Consider the following 18,709-nt stretch of genomic DNA (forward strand, 5'->3'; position numbering starts at 1 on the left):
TTCAGAACAATGATACCGTTAGGGAACAACAATAAACAAGGGAACATTGTAAATATGCATCCAGTATCCAAAACTACATGACATATTTGCCAACCTGTTATAGATTATCATGAAATTAACGGCGACAGTCAAAATAAACCAGGGCTTGTCAATTAAACACATTTTCATGCTCATTTTTGGCTACCTTTGTGGCAAACTAGGAAGAATTACTGCATAGCAATGAGGTGATCCTGAAGTAGTGTGCAGGGCTTCACTTTTATTAAAATTTACAAAGAACTGGTAAGTAATGGTGAAGCGGTACTTCAGTAATGAGAACTAATCAGCAGCACATGTTGGGGTAACATATAATACATGATTAGCAGTTTTAATGCCACAAATTATGAATACTTGGGTTTAGCAACTTGTCATTATCTAGTACAAGGTGCCTGGATCAGCAGTTGTAAGGGAAGTGATGCTCAACATATTAGCTTACAGTTAGGTCCTAACTCATTCTTAAGCATCTTTATTATTATTATTTGCTTTTTTGTTTCATCATTAGGCTGTAAACCCATTTTCAACCGCAAACTAGCATGCATGTACATTAAGACAAGACAAATCTAGGTGTAATACCTTTTATTCAGATCTTACAGAATTACATCTTTCACTTTCAGTGAGCCAATGTAACCCTTAGGGTAGAAAACACAATGTGTTTTTATGAAACAAGAAGTCAAACGGTGCATAACTGTGTGGTACAGTCAGTAACTACTATTTCAACACTATATATAAACATATTAACATACGGCAGAAACTCTTTGATAGTTTGATTATTATGTTTTGAATGGGTTCCTTTTTTTTTTTTAAACAGAATTTCTGTCTTTATTTTCCACATATGTTACATTTCTAAAGTACACAGAAGAGACATTAAAAAAGGCTATACACTGAAATGTACAACTGTACATGGTCTTAATCTACCGAACTGTGTTTTTCTTCCTGAGGTCAAAGTTATCTGAAAATTAATCAAGAATGGACAAAAAAATATTTTTAAAAAAGTTGCTACCATGTACATTATTTACAAATTCACAGCTGCATCAAAAAGAAGAAAAAAATAGGTAAGACATCTGAGGTTTGAAGTATTTTTTATGAAAAATTCAGCAAAAGCTGCCACCACTTCAGTCAAACTATGAGTCACAAATGTTTTGTTATCCATTTGTACAGTGCTTTAATATTTAAACTAACGGAGGTTTAAAATGTTATTTCAACAAACTGATACTCTAGTAAATGTTTGCAAATGTGAAACTGTATTTATCAGTATGGTGAATAAAGAATTAAAACTAAAAGCAAAAAAAAAACAAAAAACAAAACAACAAACTTTCAGTTATAAATTATTATTTACAGAAATAAAAATTTGAAAAGCCAACAAATTCCACTTCTTAATCCAACTTCTTAGGTGGCTTTTACCCCTCATCCACTTCTGTGAAAATGTTGGTTAAGAAGTACTGAGACACACTGGTGGGCTCCTCTTCAAGAGCACAGCTGTCCACACAGTCATCCTGCTAAGAAGGAACAAAACAAAGAGCACATCTCCATGTGAGCATGTATGAATTACACTGAATGAAAAACAGCTTCAATCCACCTGTACATTTCCTACCTCTGTGCACTGTGAAGTGCTAGGATCTGGGCTCCTGGGATTTTGATCACAGGTCTCTCTGATGTTCACTGCTGTTTGTGTTAGCAGTGTAATCGATGCTGGACGGGTTTCCTTTAGTGGCTGTGTCAAACTTTGTGTGGAAGGGACATCATGTGATGTGGAGGCTACAGGCTCTGGCAAAGATTGTTGTCCTTCAGTCAATGGCGTTTTAAGCTTAGATCGCTTGGAAACTGGTTTGCTAGGTGGAAGATTTTGTGGAGGGCTGGTTTTCTTTGTTACAGAAAGCGAGGAAAGAGAGCCTTTGGGTTTTCTGTTAGATATTAGAAAAAAATTAAACATTTCTCAATAATTGATAGAAGCCAATGTGAAAGCAGAGCAAATTTTTCAAAATGAAACCGTTCTTCACCCACCTCAGACACCTCTGTGAAGTTTGAGCTTCTAAGCTGCTGTTAGTGCCTTTTCCATCTGTCACAATCTCCTCATCATGGCTGCAACTTCCCCTTTGTGCTTCCGTGACAGCATCACTGGCTTTTGGCTCCTGGGTGGTGTTTGTTTGGGTAGGCGCTGACTCCGCTGCTTTCACTGACTTGGTCTTGCTGGTTTGTTTTCTCCTCGCTGCATTGGGTTTAACCTGCAGTTTGGCTGGTTGAAAGATTCATACAGGGTGAAAAAGCAACATTTAATGTTCACACATTTAAAAAATGTTCACACATTTTTTAAAGTGCATTTGGTGAGTATGTATTTATCCTCTGCATACCTCTTCTTCCGATACTTGTTTGTCTCTGCTTGTTAAGTGCTGCTTCAGGCTCATTATTGTCCACTGCATCTGGAAACTTTGGTGGATTGTCTGTAGTATGTTCTGCTCAATTAAAGCACAAAATTAAAGTTACACAGCATGAATCAGCATGACAATCAGTGGCTTGAAAGTGACAGAATAATGCAGTCACTCTACCCTGTGGATCCACTGTTTTCTGGATGTTATGATCCTGATGGATGAAAAAAAAAAAAAAACAGCGTGTGAAAAAGACTTTCTGACATTCTGATCGCCAACAGTTCTTTACAACTTTACTTACGATCAGTGTAGATGGGTCCAGCACAGTCTCTTCCACACTGATGAGGCCTGTCACACTCTTTATCTCTTTGAACATGGGCATGGGGACATTAGACAGAGACCCCTCTCCTGCCGCTGCCACGCTCTCTCCAGAAACACCACTAAAGGATGAAGTACGGTACAGAATTAGACACCAAACTAAACAGACTACATGCTTGCTCACACAGCTAGTTGATTAAAAGCAGACACAAACCTTGGTTGAGGTATTGATGACTCTGTTACAGAAAGACAAGAGGGGCTCTCAGTTGCACTGTTCACCACCTCCCCTGATGAGGACAGCGGGATCTCAGTCAGAGAGAGGATGAAAAATGGTTCGTCAGGATCTGAAGGCACCTTCTCTGGCAGCACTGAAATTTTAAAAAAGAAAAAGAAAAAACAAATCAAGAATAACATTATGTAAAGTTTACACAAAATTTAAGTGATATGACTGGAACATAATATATGATTGACTTACTCTCTTGAAATATTGGAAAACTTTGGATGTCGTTTGTACTTAATGTTGATGTATTCTAGGATTAGCAGAATTGGAGAAACATTTAAGGAAACTCAAAAGAGGCTTTTTCACTATAAAACTACTGACTACCGGAGAATACCTCTAACTACCCCTGTTAGGATTGGATATATAATATTAACTTATATTAATTAGCAAGTCTTGACACAACATTAACAGATTTGATTGCAAAGCTTGCAAAAGGATTAAAGACCAGACAAAACAGAGTCATTATTGATCTTACCTGGGTAGAAGACACTTGGTTCACAGGAACCAGAGGGACTTCAGAATTACTTAAAGGGTGGTCATGTTCACTTTGTTGTTCATTAACTTGTGCCAAACATCCAAGAGGAGAGCTGGGATCATTTGGATGGGGATCCTTACTGTCTAAGGTGCCCAGGTCTTTCTCTGAGTCTACAGGTTGAGATGTTACTGAACAGACTTCTACATTTATTGAACAAAGACCTGATGTTAGGTTTTTCTCTGGCAATTTCACAGATTTCTGTGCATCATTATTGTCCCCAGGGTCTTGTGCTGGTGCTATATTTGAGATTGTATCAACATGTTCTGCAGATTTACTGATATCAGCTGGCTGTAGTTTTGTCTGTGTAATTCTAGAGGATGATCCCAAATTAGGTTTCGGTTTGACCTTGGGAAACCGCCGCAATCTTTGTGGGATATTTTGTTCCAAGCTCACTGAGCTTGACATTGGTCCACATACAGCATCTGTCTTTTCCTTCTCTGTTGAAGATATTTTCTCTCGGCATTTTTTAGAAGAGCCAGATTCCAGTGATGGTTCAGAAACTGAATAAGCATCAGGACTTTTAAATTCATTTGATTTTTCTGGAGAGGTGGGACTGCAAGATGGCTGGGCTTCTGCATCTTTCATTCTGTAGTCACTTGATTCAGACACACAAGTCTGGCTACAGGATTTTTCCACAACCTGCTTGTGTATAACAGGGTCTTTTGTGGATTGCGAGTTTGACTGCATAGTTCTTGGTGTTTGTGGCAGGTTTGGTTTGGGTTTGATTTTTTGCAATCGACGACTCCTCAACTGAGAAGCAGATTCAGCTTCACTCTTTTCTTGATTAAGCGGTGACTCTTGAAGAGGTGCAACAAGAACAGCCTGGTGGACGCTGCCCTCTTGGAGTGAGGCTGATTCTGCATCACCTGCTTCCCCAGCCTGTGAGACTGTGACTGCTGAGTCAGGTGCCACCACATTTTTACAACTACTCACAGATGTGGTAATACAAGGCATATTTTTTTCTGGATCAGATGCTGACTTTGTCTCACCGCTGACCTGATCCCTGCTGGGTTCAAATTGTGATGCAGAGAGGTTCACGTTTTCTGAGGAACTCTGATCTGAAGTTGCTGCACCCAAGTCTAGTCTAACATTTGTTAAAGTAGACTCCTCATTTGTTGATAGCTCCTCCGAGAGTGTAGATGTAGAAACTATATTTATTGATGGTTTTAAAACTGAAGCAGGGTCAGTGTTTTCACTCAGTTTTTCAGAGGACAGGGTGCATGCTGGTTGTGGTTCCACCTTTGCTGTTGTTTTTTCAGGTGATCTCATGTTTGAAGTTGGGCTTAAGTCCTTCTCTAAAGCCGGTTTTACAGTTTGAGGTTTACACCTTGAAATTCTCAAGGACTGTGCTAAATTTGGTTTAGGTTTGACCTTTTGCGTTCGACTCCTTCTAGATGGTGAAGTAGTTGTGTCTTTGTTCACTTCTTTTTGCCTGACAGGTAAATCTTCTGGATGTGAAACACATGAAGGAGGTTTCTCGGCGCTCTCTTGACCTGGTTCTGATTCTGTGCATGGCTCATGTTCAACTTTTGAGATCGCCAAGTCTGATGTTGCTGAATTATTGAAAACACTCTTGGCTGTTTCAACACAGGACTGAACTTTTTCCTCTGTGGGCTCAGATGACGGCTTTGTGTCATTAGTGACTTGATTCCCTTTGAGATCAAACTCAGATTCCAAGTTCTGGTATTGTGAGGGACCGCAATCCGTTATTACTGCACCTAAGTCCGGTCTACCATCTGTGGTTGTTGGTAAAAGAGCATCTACACTTTCTACATGTTTTTCAGGAGAAGCGGAGCATGATGATCGTGGTTGTTCATCCTCTGTGGTTAAGCATCTTGACTGTTTGCGAGATTTGGGGTCTTGCGTTGGGATGGGGTCTCTCTCTTCAGGCTGCTTTGTGGTTTGGGGTTTAGATCTTGCAGTTCTTGATGTCTGTAGCAGATTTGGCTTGGGTTTGAATTTTGGTAATCGAGTCTTTCTCAACTGAAATGTAGATGCTTCACTCTGAACTTCACCCTCTTTTTGAATTACTGGTAGCTCTTCCGCAGATGTGGTAAACACAGGAGGCTGGTCACTACCTTCTTGGACTGGGGCTGAATCTACATTAGCCTCTTGTCCAACTTGCGACACTGTAACTGCCGAGTGAGTTGTCACCACCTTATCACAACTACTCTTAGTAGTTTCAACATGGGATGTCATTTTTTCAAGAGTGAACTCAGAAGTTGACCCCGTGTCACTGCTAGGTTGCTTGCCATGTTCAAACTGGGATTCAGAGTTCTGGTTTTCCTGGGTACTCTGTTGTGATTCAGCATCTGGCTTTTTCTCCTTATTCGTGGACAGTTCATCTGGGGGTGTAGGAGCAGAGCCTAAGTTCAATAACGGTTTTACTGAATCAAGGTCTGGGCTTTGAACCTGCTCTTCAGACGTGGTGCATGACGGTTCTGCTTTTCTGTGGAATGTAGAGTCTGAAATTGAGCCTCTCTCTTCAACCTGTATTGTGATTTGAGGTTTAGACCTTACAGTCCTTGAGGTCTGTGACAGGTTTGGTTTAGGTTTGACTTTTTGCAATCGACTCCTTCTAGATTGGCAAGTATTTGAGACTTCACTTTCTCCTTTTTCAGTGACAGATAATTCTCCTGCGTGTGTTTCACCCATAGGTTTATCACTGCTCTCCTTGGCTGGGGACACAATTGAACATAACTCCTCTTCAACCTCTGTGATGAGTGAGTCAGAGTTTGGCGGATCCTTAAAACCAGTCTCAAAAGGTTCAACATGGGAAGTAAGTTTTTCATCTGTGGGCTCAGATAATGACTTTGTCTCTCTCGTGGCCTGATCCCTATGTGGTTCAAATGTAGATTCAGAAAAGCTGTGGCTCTGGAACTGGATTTCTGCAACTGATTCAACCCCAACAATATCTGGTTGACTCTCAGATGGATTTGCTGTTAGTTTAACTTCAGTAGAGGAAATGTCAGCTTTTAGCAATGCTGGAGAACAATCTTTAATGTTAGCAGACTCTGTGTGGCTTTCTTCAGCTGTCCTTGCTGCAGATATATCTGGTTGGGATTTGGATTGTACAGTCCTGGAGACTCGGCCAAGGTTAGGTTTAGGTTTTATTTTGGAAAAGTGACCTCTTTTGGTTTGTAGAGTATTTTTGTTTGAACTCTCTGGATGTGGCTCATCACTGGTTTTAACTGCCATTTCATCACTGACTGTTTTGCTAACTTGTTGTTCCACAGTGGCCACAGTCTCCGATGTCTGTGTGACTTCCTGATCAAATGTAGACACGGAAGGAGTGGCACTTTCCTCCTGTATAGCAGCATCGGAAACAAGCTCTTTTTCTAGGTGGGTGGTTTCATTCACATCAGCTGATGCCGTCCCTGCAGTTAAACATAATGGCACATTTTACATTGACTATTGCTCAGTCTAACAACAAATGAAACTGTCCATTATAAGGACTCTTTTCTGTCTTTCTAACCTGTTACATGATCTTGTATGTCTATTTGATTCTGTTCCGACTGAGAGACGTGAGTCAGGTTTCCGATGGTCAGCAGGGTTTGAGCAGCCTCGTTGTAGCTCTGATCTTCAGATACTGAAATAAAAAGACAAACAAAAAATATGAACTTTAAATCTAAAACTATATATAAAATTCATAAGCAAATAATCATAAAACATCTTCAACATACCTTCTGCATGTTCTGAAGAAATAAATTCTATAACATCCTGCAAAGCAAACACAAATATCATAAATAGCACCAAAAGCTCTCCTTTCTATTCACAAAAGCTGTTTTACAAAAACATGAAGTACAGTACACTGCTTCATTTACAATTTTTTTCTACATCTGTACATCTACAGTTGACTGTATAGCAAATAAAGATGACATTTTAGGCACCTTTCTAATCTTATTGATCACTGAACTGGTTCACTACAAACCACATTGTTATTTATGCATGTTATAATTTTCATCGATCAGGCATAACATTATAACCACAGGCCTAATATTGTGTTAATCCTGCTTTTGCTGCTAAAACAGCCCTGGTCTGTCGAGGCATGGACTCCAATAGAACCCCTCTAGGTGTACTGTGGTATCTGGCACCAAGATATTAGCAACTTTTAAGTCCTATAAGTTGCAAGGTGGGGCTGTCCATGGATCAGACTTGTTTGTCCAGTACATTCCACACCTGCTCAATTGGACTGCAGTCTGGGGAATCTGGGAGTCAGTCAACACCTCAAACTCCTTGTTGTGCTCCTTGAACCATTCCTGAACCATTTTAGTTTTGTGGCGGGGCGCATTATCATTCCAAATGAGGCCAAATGAGGGTGGTCTGAAACAGTGCTCAGGTAGGTGGTGCATGACAAAGTGACATCCATATGGTTGGCAGGACGCAAGGTTTCCCAGCAGAGTATTGCTCAAAACATCACACTGCCACTGGCGGCTTGCTTTCTCCCCATAGCACATCCTGGTGTTCCCTAAGTAAGAGGCGCAAATGCACCCAGCCACGTGACATTAAAAAAAATGTGATTAATTAGACCAGGCCACCTTCTTCTATCAGTGCTCCATGGTCCAGTTCTGATGCTCAAGTGGCACTTTCGGTGAAGGATAGGGGTCAGTATGTGAACCCTGGCTTGTCTGTGGTATGCACCTCCATACACTGTGATGCACTGTTTATTATGACACCTTTCAATCAGAACCAGCATTAACTTGTTGATATGATATACTCTAGCTCATCTGTTGGATCGGACCACACAGGCCGGCCTTGGTCATGGGTGGCCAAGGCTCACTGATGCACGTTCCCCACATGCATCAGTGAGCCTATCAAGACCCTATCGCTGGTTCACCACTCTTCCTTCATTGACAGATACTGCAGACCGAGAACATCCCAAGAGTCGTCTAACAATCACACTTTAGGCCTTGTCAAACTCAAATCCTTTTACATTTTGCTCTCAATTTATTTTTAACTTTGAGGACAAAATGTTCACTTACTGCTTAACATAACCCACCCAGTGACAGGTGCAATGATGATGAGATAATGAATGTTATTTACTTCACCCGTCTGTGGCCATAATGTTTTGCCTGATTGCTGTATAAGTAATTCAACTACATACTGAATACATGCATTCAAAACAAAAATGGAAAGACACTGCAGAAAAAAATAAAAATAAAAGGTTGAACTTATTCGGTGTTGATCCTTTAATAATAAATAAAATTGTGTTTTCAAAATTAGTGCTCTGGAATGATAATCATTAACCCCAGATCTGTTATTAGGGGTTAATGATTTAATTAACTTGGTACTACTTCTTAAGCATAGGTCACTTACAATCAACAGGTCCAACTGATGTTCACATGGTTCAGCTGACCCTGTCTCATGTTGTGCCTGCTCACAAGCAGAATCGGGGCAAAGTGCATCTTGGGAAATGCCCAAAACATCAGGCATAGTGGCCAAGATATCAAGCTACAGGTGGCATAAGAGGAGTCAGAGGAAAATTGGAATGTAAAACCATGCGCAAATAAAAAGTAAAGCAAAACATAAAAATGTTTGTCATGGGAATTATTTCAAAATAAAAAGAATGATTGGTGTTTTAGTGAGGCATGTGATGGAGAAAGTGTTTATCATACCTCAGCAATTGTCTCATCCACTTCTTTAATCTCAGGACGAGGAGTGTGCAGGCCGGCAGGCACAAACACAGGTGCACTGCTGTCTTTACTGGGGCTACCTGCGAGTTCCACCTCCTCCACTTCTTCATCCTGCCATTGATGACTGTCCTCATCACTAAATTCTGTCTGAGAAGCCGTGAGAGTGACAAGTTGACACTTTTTGGATTTTGGTGCCAAATCATGCTGTGGTAGGATTCTCTTCTTGGCTGCCTGTTTGGATTTTGGTTTAGCAGCAGAGGCAGTGGACCCAGCTGCTGAGGCTGGTGTAGTTTCAGATGCAGAAGAGTGTACTTCGTCTTTGGCTGGATAAGTCAAGGGCTTGATGGGTTTAGGCACTCTACCACATCTACAAAACAAAATGAAACACTAATGAAAACACTTTATTCATAATGAATATTGTTCTTAAATCTTCAGCCCACCAGACAATGTAAGATGACAAACAACCCTGTATTTACCAGTATTGGTAATTACAAAAAACATTTTTATATGTTTCTGTAATGGTGAATCCATCAGTATGTGTAAACTCTTTAATCAAAGTCATATTTTTATTTTTAATGCCAAGGAATAATTTCTATTGTAATCCGCCAATACAATGCTGAGAAAAACAGTAAAGCACATTATGATGTTTTGATTAACATGTCAAATTACAGCTATTTACTTGCTTCGTGAACAGAAACAATTGTTTCATTGAATGTTATCCTTGATTAATTGCTGATTTCTCAGAGAAGTCTAGTGCGCCGGATGAAATCTGGGAATACAAACATGAATTCAGTTTGAAATCCTTTACTCCTGGACAAATATGCTGAACAAATATTTAATTTTTAGTTTAAAAACCAAGGTGGTCTAACAAATTTGTTAAGCGCTGGATACAGTTGGATACAGTGTCAGAATGAGAGTTTTTCAGTAAATTAAATTCATGTACCTGGTAGGTCTTGGAGGTTTAACGATGGCATCCTCCTCCTCCCCTTCTGAGGAAATATCATCACCGACTGGCTCCCTGCTGGCTTGGCTTAAAGATGATGCATCTTTATTTACCTACAGTAAGTTTCAGTAAAGCAAAGCCAGTATTCATAAAAAGGTTTCAAGGCTTATAAACAGAAAATGAAATAACCTTATTACAAGTTCAACCACTTACACTCTCATCTTCTTCATCCAATGAAGTACTTTTAGCTGTTGTACAAGGTGAAGGCTTTTTACTCCATTTGCGGCCTAAAGGCAGTAGTGGTTTTGATGCTCTGCCTCGTGAGAGTTTAGCTGGCTTGATTGCAGTGTCCTTAGCTGTATTTGCATTTTGAGTTTTCTCTGACCTAAACATTTGAAAGAGACTGATTTTAATCGCAGAGATATGTACAAAAAAATAATATTTACAGCAATATGATTTTAGTGTCATTACGTGTCTGAGTCTTTGTGGTTGTCAGGAAGCTCTGCCTCAGGATCTTCATGTACGCCGTCCTCACCTGAGAATTTAAAAGCAAAATAAAAATGGCGTGGCACTTTAACAAAAGCCAAGAAAACATGAGGAAACGAGTGGGGATTTTGAGGAAAAAAAAGTTATTATCCTTAATTTTCAGGAAATATAGTTTAAAAAAAAAACAGACAAAAAGGTAGTTAACACGAAAACACCACATACCTACATGTTTTGTAACAACAAAACCACTCACAGTCCCCGTACCTTGCTCAGTGCTCACTCGTTTGGTTCTCTTGTCATTTGGTTCCTCATCCAGAGCAATTTGTCTGTTTTTTCTTTTGCCTCTTTTTGTCTTAGCGTCAGAAACAGGAATTTCTCCATCATTACAGAGATCCTCATTCTCTTTCTCCCCTTCCTCTTCCTCCTCTTCCAACCCCAGGACCTCTTTTCCATCCTCATCCTCCTCATCTTCCTCCTCCACATCACTCAGTTTCCTTCCCGATTTTTTGGCTGTAGAAGGAATAAGAGCACATAGACTTTTGAATTGAGAAAAGCTAAAGGAGAATTCCCAAATATTCACATACAACCTACAATGATCACATGAGAAAAGAAATCATGTTGACGTATCTTACCTTTTGTCTTTCTCTTGCCCTTTTGGGACGATTTCTTCTCAGCCAGTGATCTCAGTTTCTTCTTACTTTTCTGATATTCCAAAATCTTCTCTAACAGCTTAGAGAAGTACTCTATGTCCAGTTTGCGCCTCTCTCCTAAAAAACAATCATCAGCCAACTTAAATTAAATTTAAGAATGTACACACAGAACGTTAATCATTCGGTTATTTTGATTCCAAAACGTTTGGCAACTGTGTAAAATGTCAGGAAAAAAATACAATACTGTGAACACTTTGGATTCTATAATTAACTAAACAAAAACACAGAACTTTGTGCGCGCGTGTATTTCCCACTATGCTGCATAATCTCCTCTCTCTCTAGTTGTTACTAATTAATATTATATTACTTTAATGCTTCTCCAGGTTCTTTTTTTGAATTTTGATATATTGTCTTTTTACCATTTTCAATTAAATATAACCTTTAAATGACATACGTAAATAATTACATTTGAAGATTATTCAAACTTTACACAGCATAGAGCTACATAGTTAACCTAACAAAACCACTTACTAAATACTTACTGATAGCTTTGTCAATCCTCCAAGCATTCTCTCGTTCTTCTTTCTTGAATTTGTTCTGAAAGATCAAATTCAAAATTGCAGTTCTGTGTATTTAGTTCAACTTTAAACTCTTTCTTCTTATCATGCATATTTGTATTTATCGCTGACCTTTATCTCTGATCGAGCTCTGTGTGGAAACAGTTGACAAATCATAGAAAAATCTGTCCCCACCATGCTAAGTGCCAGGAAGAACATGTCTGTCTCTGATGAAAACAAATTTAAGAAGAAAAATCACAAAAAAGGCATCAAAACAAAATAATAAAAACACTTAATATGTTACCATATATGTGGCTTATCTTACCTGATAAGCCACTGCATTATAACCATTCACATGTGAAGTGCACAGCATCGACTGTGTGGTTATAATGTTATAATTTTCTGCATTCAATTAGACACATGCCACACTCTTAACTTATACTGCAGACTGTATATAAAAGATGGCTTCAGGACCTGAAAAGATGAGTCAGTGCAGACGAGCCTTTACCTGCAATATTTCTAATAGCAAGTAAATTAAAATGTTTTTACTGCTGCTCTCTTGTTCTTTGTTTTATGGTCCCCATTGGTCAGAAAGGAGGATACAACAAGCTATAGTTTAGTGCAGGCAAACTTGTAATTGACCAGTCATTACCATATAAACGTGGCGTGTCTCGGATTAACTTTAATCACCAAATTATATACAGTATCTATGTTGCAACAGTTCCTGATAGCAATAGCCTCCTCAGAAGAACAATGCTGCCTGCAACACAACAAAAACTGCTCAAGCAGGAGTCAAGGAAAATAACAAAGAACACAAGGAACTAATCCAACCTAAGAACTCCTGAGATCCCAATCTGATAAAGTATCAGTGGGATGGGGAAACAAGACCCATCACACAACCCACGGATTTGCTTCCAATGTCTCGTGCTTTTGCTCTGCAAGGCCAGTGCTGCTTTGCATAAGGTTACTTTAATATTGTGGCTGTCTCACCTTCGCTGGTCCAGCGTTTTGCATGGTTCGGTTTCCTGAAACTTGAGTAAGTTGTAGTGGATCCTCGTTCAAAGATGGGGTCTCGATTCTCTGCTGGGTTTGGCCCTTTGGCTCGCTGGACTTCCACAGTTAAGCTGAGAGATAAGATGAAAGGGTTTTAAAAAGCCTATAAATTGTTCAAACGTTCTACAATATCATAATAGGAAAGCAATTCGTTTATATGGACGGGGTAAAATAATAAAAATAATAATAATTATAATAATGCATACTTTATTAATCCCCTGTAGGGCGATTACTCTCTGCATTTAACCCATTGACTCAGTGGGCAGCCACCAATCCATCACAACGGTACTTTGCTCAGGGGTACCTCAGAGTAGCAGTTCAGTGGATTCGAACCCTCGACCTTCCAATCATGGGGCGACCACTTTACCTAATGAGCTATCCCTGCCCGGGGATACAGATCAAATGGTCTACAAATCTCTACTAACCTCTCTTCATCAATAATCAGTGAGCCATCTTCTGCAACTTTGACTTGAGGAACCATAAGTGCTTCTTCCTGCTCTTCCTCTGCCTCCTCTGCTTCTTCCTCTGTGTTGCCCATGGTATTAGGGAGGATTTCAGGTTCCTGTGCCTGCTCTGGAGACCTTCAAACATTAAAAAACAAGAAGAACGAAAATAAAGAAAAATCAATTTATTACAAGCAACTGGTATACAAACTTTCTACACATTATGAAACGTGCAGCAAGCCACAGCTTTTGAAAGACAAACTGTTTAAAATGCACTGCTGCCTCCACATTTAAGTGCGCCAAAAAGTTCAAACACTTAAACCAAGTTCTCTGTTGTATCAGATGTGCAGTCACTTTGCAGTGATTCAAACAGACTGTGAATTAACACGTTAAAAGAATAATGTTTGGCTTGGGACAAACTCAATTCTAGTGTTCAACTTTGTTTTGTTTGTTTTTTTCATAATACTTTTTGTGATGAAAAACTGTGTTTATGACTCTTTCTTTGAGGAACAACAGATGATCAGCAATTGCACACAGTGAGAACATGATTCATGTGTGTCCTTCTGCAGCATTAAAAAAAACATAACTTTTTAAACTTAAATATTATAAGAAAATGTGACAAAAAAGCATGTCAAACATTGAAGTAGTTTCCATTTGAATTACAGGCTTAACGTAGAAAAACCATAAAATAAAAAAAACATGATTTAAAGAATATGACAGGACAAACATACGTTTCTCTTCCTGGTGAAGGTGGGAGCACAGTCTCATTCTCTTCAGTCAATTCTTCTACACCAGATCTGGAAGAATTTCAAAATTCAGTTTTCTCAAGTAAAATCAGTGTTCATCAATATAAAACATCATAAGTGAAATATATGGTACATGGACTGGACTGTTCTACAGGAGTGCACTTTATGCAACATATCTCATTCACCCATTTACACACACATTCATAAAAGCACATTTTTGCATCTAAGTGCTTTCTACCTAACATTAACACCGATGAACACATCGGAAGCAACTTGTAGTACAGTATCTTGCCAAGGATACTTTGGCGTGCACAACGGAGCAGTCGAGCATCAAACCACCAACCTTCTGATTAGTAGACAACCTGCTCTGCCTCCTGAACAATGGCCTCCCCCACACTTTAACATCACATAATTACATGAGTTTCACAACTTACAACATTGCAAGATACTCACGTCATGGGGTTAGACGTTGGAAGATAATGGATAAGGTCCCGCATGGTCATTTTGGCAGGATCTAAATTAAATACCTTCGGAACGGCCTTAGCTTTCTTAAGTTTCTGCAGAATCAAATGACATCACACCTTTCAGTTAACAAATCATGATAAAGCTAACAGTTTATATCTGATTAATACATTATTTAACTCAGACAGCTGAGAAAAGATGGTTAATGCTTAGTTAATGACAAGGACTCACTTTTTCTTTGCGTCTCTCCTCTCTGAGCAAATCTCTGAGCTTCTGAGCCTTCACAAGCCTTTGTACGTCTGATGGGTCATTTAGAAGTCTACTCAGGGAGAGTGCTGATGGTGTCAGTGAAGGAACAGTCTTTGATGATACAAGTGTTTTGGCTTTCTCTAAAAGTTCAGTAGATTCTTTGTCTGGTATGGAGGGTCTATCTGGTGGTCTGGGAGGAGCTTCCATAACTTGTCTGTCTGAAATGTTCTCTGACTGTTTGCTACTGTCTGCTGGAAGATGGGTTTGTTCTACTGATTGTACAGCTGGGGAAACAGCTGAAGGTTCTGAAGCGTCCAAAGAAATGGAGGTGGGTTTAGGTTGAATTTTAGGCAGCTTGCTGTCTTCTGAAGGCCTGCGTCGCCTTGGAGACTGGAGTCCCTTCGGAGTTGCTGTTGTTCCCGTTTGACTGGATGCTTTTGCCTTGTCAAGGCCCGCACCAGAGCAATCAACAGATGTTTGAGAGACTGCTTTGACGGGAGACTTTGGTGTCCGAGAGAGAGCGGAGGGGCGGCCAGGGGCCACTTTAGGCTTAACAGAAAATCGTTTCCTTCTTTGGACAGCCGCTGAAGAGCTGGTACCATCCACATTTTGCTCACTGCCATCCCTAAACCGTAGTAAGAAAAGTTATTGTTGTCAAACATAACAAATAGTCTTAAGGCTTCTAAAATAATTCAAAGACACTTTACTTTAAACTCACCCTGAAGCTGCAGCTTTTTCTGACAGGGTAATGTCGGACTTATCCGTCAGAGCACTAGCATTGTTGCTGTCCCCGACCTCTCTCGGGGCCTCACTGGCCTCCTGATTTGCTGGAGTTGCTTCCGGAGGTGTTGATGCTGATCGCCCTGCTGTACTTACATTGGGACGCACACTAAATCTTGACCGACGGAACATTTTGACCTGAAAGCAAAGCTGCATCAGTACTGAACAAATGGCCTGACATCAATCTGCAAATGAAATACTGCTAAACTCCATCTAACGCCCTAATACGCCATCAAAATTTATGCAGGTATTGTAAAGCTGCTCTGGAAATCAACCAAGGAAAGATGCCCTTACAGAACAGCAGTCACAGGTGGGGATTTTTTTCTGCACCAAATCTCGTCTTTACATAAAGCTTTTCAGGAAATTATTTACTGAATAGAAATGAACACATAAACATCTCTCCATGGATGGAGTTCGACACTAATATGCACTTGCTTCGTCTCAGTGTTGACAAACTCTACTGCAGCTTAGGCATATTCCGCCTACAAAACAATAAACTTCGCCTGCACAAAAAGTATTTAAATGATCTCTTCTTTTACTGAAAAATGCAAAACTCAGCTACTTTGTTGACAAGGCTGGTGACGTTGACAGTCGAGAGGCCGTTAAGTTTGATGACAAACGCTTTAAAATCACTCGGAAACACCGCCAGACGTGGAATATGCCAACAAACACAATTTAAACCAGTGAAAATTACGCAAAATGCAATCTTAATGGTGGAGAAAGACTGGGAAAGTGCACAAGCTGGACTCAAACTCGGGTAAAAACTGTTTTAAGCGTGACGCTCTGCATGCGTTGGGTCGCCCTTTTCATGAAGTTTTGAAGCTAAGACCGCTTCACTGATATTTTTATCACGTCCACATCTTTTACTTTACTTGTAATAACGTACCTGGCTAAGAATATGTCGTTTTGTGGAAGAAATAAGCCTTCATTTACCGACGAGGAGTGGTAAGTAGCGGACCCAATGCACACGCTAATCCGCCATGTTTTAGTGACGTAATAGTTTCCTGAGTGAAGGGGGTTATGGGAAATGTAGTTGGGTTCAAAAGAGTTGGATGAGGTAAGACCGCAGTCTCTGTAAGCAATCCTGTCTAAGCTTTACTGTCTAAGCTTTATAATAATAATAATAGTAATAACAACAACAACAACAAAGAAAGAATAACAAAGCTTTAGTGTAAAGTATAAAATATGTCAGTATAAAATGTAAGTGTAAGAAAATATGTGATTTTAAATTGTGCCTTTCCTCCACCATGTTTTATCTCCTGAAAATAACCCATTTCTTTTCATTTCTTTGAGAAACAAACTAATATACATATTTAAGTAGCATGGAAATATTTGATTTTTTATGGTGGTTTATCAGGTTATGTTTACATGTAAATTTAGTCTTTAAAAAAAAGAAACCAAGATTCCAGAGTACTAACTATTATATAACTATAACTATTAACTGATTTATTGCTACCCATTACTATAAACTAATTGAACCAATAGGATAATAACTGGTCAGCCCCATGACTGACTCTAAATCTGTGTAGGATTTATCTGTTTGGTTTTGGTAAACAGGACCTCATACACAGTGCCCAGCAATTTCTATCAAAAGAATTAATCCTTATATCAAAAATATATTGATTCTCATTCAGTTTCCTCTAATTAATCTGATTTAGCTCACTGTTTTCAGAAAGATCTTCTTTTGGTGACTCCGATTATGACAGATTATCCACCTTACCCTAGCATCCTCTTCTGCCACACTAGCCTTCTGCGTGTCCTCCTTCACTGCATTCACCAATCTTCTCTTTGTTCCTCCTCTTTTCCTCCTGACTGCTAGCTCCATATTCAACATCTTTTGTTATTCCTCCTCTGCACATGTCCAAACCACTTCAATCTTGTCTCTTAAACAGCTCAACCTAAGCTGTCCCTCTGATGTTCTCCTTTCTAATGCTGTCCACTCATGTCACTCCCAGTGAAAATCTTTAGATCTTCAGCTCTGTCGCCTCAGCTCTGTGTCCTGTCTTTTTTTTTAAGTACCACTGTGTCCAAACCATACATCATGGGTCTCACCACCATCTTGTAAACCTTTCTCTTCTGCTCTCTGTCCTTCTGTCACAAATCACCACTCAGTTCCACCCACACCACCCTGACTGCACTCTCTTCTTCAACCCTTTTGAGCAAGGCTCATTGCTTTGCATGCTTGACCCTAAGTATTTAAACTCATCTACCTTCACTACCTCCCCTCCTTGGAGCTTCACCTTCTGACTTTAATTTAACCTTCCTGGGTGGAGGTATAGAATGAAAGTGGTAAGAAAATAGAAGGAGTGACATAATTAGGAAGGGAGAGCTTCAGAGATTCAGGTAAAGCAATGGCTACTTTGACCATGAGTCATTGCTTAGTGCTAATAGCTAAAGTGTAGCTTTAGCTTTAGCCACGTGGACCAAAAATATCAGGGGCAATTTTTTTTGTCCCAGTCCAGCCCTGCCTCCATCTCTCCCTTCCACCTGCTCTCAATATAGAGCACCATGTTGTCTGCGAACATTATAGTCCACAGAAACTCCTGCCTGAACTCATCTGTCAGCCTGTCCATCACCGCTGCAAACAAGAAGGGGCTGAGAGTGGATCCCTAATTTAATCCCCCCAACTTTGAATGCATCTGTCACTCCAGCTGTACACCTCACCTCTGTCTTGCTGTCCTCATACATCTCCTGCACCAACTTCCCTTCACTTCCTTATGCAGAAGTGAAACACCACAGTGCTTTCTCTAGACCTACAAAGACACAGTGCAACATCTTCTGACCTTCACTATCAACACTCTGAAAGCTGTAATTCTCTTTCTCGGCATGATGGCATACCACTGCTTGCTGATCGTCAACTCTCTTTTTAACAATTCTTTTCCATAGCTTTATTTTATGACCTATTAACGCTACCTTCTGTTGTTGCTACAGCTCTGCACATCACACTTTTTCAAAAGTTAAAACTTGTACCAGTACACTTCCTCTCACTCTTCAGGATTGTGTAAAACAATTTATTCAATGAGTCCACAGTTCTCTCAAATAGGCATCTCCATACCTCCACAGGTAGGTCATCTGGACCACCTGCCTTTCAAATCTTCATCCACTTCATAGCTGCCCTCATGTCCTCCCCACTAATCTTCTGTACTTCCTGTCTTCCTCCCATTTTCTTTGTTTA

The 18,709-nt window shown here is 39.8% G+C and overlaps 1 protein-coding gene across 1 annotated transcript; it reads right to left on the reverse strand.

The window, feature by feature from the left end:
- Positions 1 to 615: 615 nt before the first annotated feature.
- zgc:162472 (uncharacterized protein LOC553495 homolog) lies at positions 616 to 16,509 on the reverse strand. The gene is made up of 27 exons (XM_063478119.1): positions 16,468 to 16,509; positions 15,473 to 15,672; positions 14,737 to 15,379; positions 14,497 to 14,600; positions 14,029 to 14,094; positions 13,280 to 13,435; positions 12,792 to 12,925; positions 11,934 to 12,028; positions 11,787 to 11,841; positions 11,227 to 11,361; positions 10,859 to 11,104; positions 10,580 to 10,643; positions 10,322 to 10,493; positions 10,109 to 10,221; positions 9,148 to 9,532; positions 8,849 to 8,983; positions 7,216 to 7,252; positions 7,008 to 7,121; positions 3,473 to 6,909; positions 3,193 to 3,247; positions 2,932 to 3,085; positions 2,701 to 2,839; positions 2,580 to 2,613; positions 2,385 to 2,486; positions 2,038 to 2,269; positions 1,628 to 1,937; positions 616 to 1,532 (listed from the first exon to the last, which is right to left on the reverse strand). Exons 2-27 carry the CDS (start codon positions 15,664 to 15,666, stop codon positions 1,434 to 1,436), a joined length of 7,410 nt encoding a protein of 2,469 aa, XP_063334189.1. The 5' UTR covers positions 15,667 to 15,672; positions 16,468 to 16,509; the 3' UTR covers positions 616 to 1,433.
- Between the last annotated feature and the right edge of the window lie 2,200 nt (positions 16,510 to 18,709).

The sequence above is a fragment of the Pelmatolapia mariae genome, linkage group LG7 (assembly GCF_036321145.2).
Source record: "Pelmatolapia mariae isolate MD_Pm_ZW linkage group LG7, Pm_UMD_F_2, whole genome shotgun sequence".
NCBI classification, from domain to species: domain Eukaryota; kingdom Metazoa; phylum Chordata; class Actinopteri; order Cichliformes; family Cichlidae; genus Pelmatolapia; species Pelmatolapia mariae.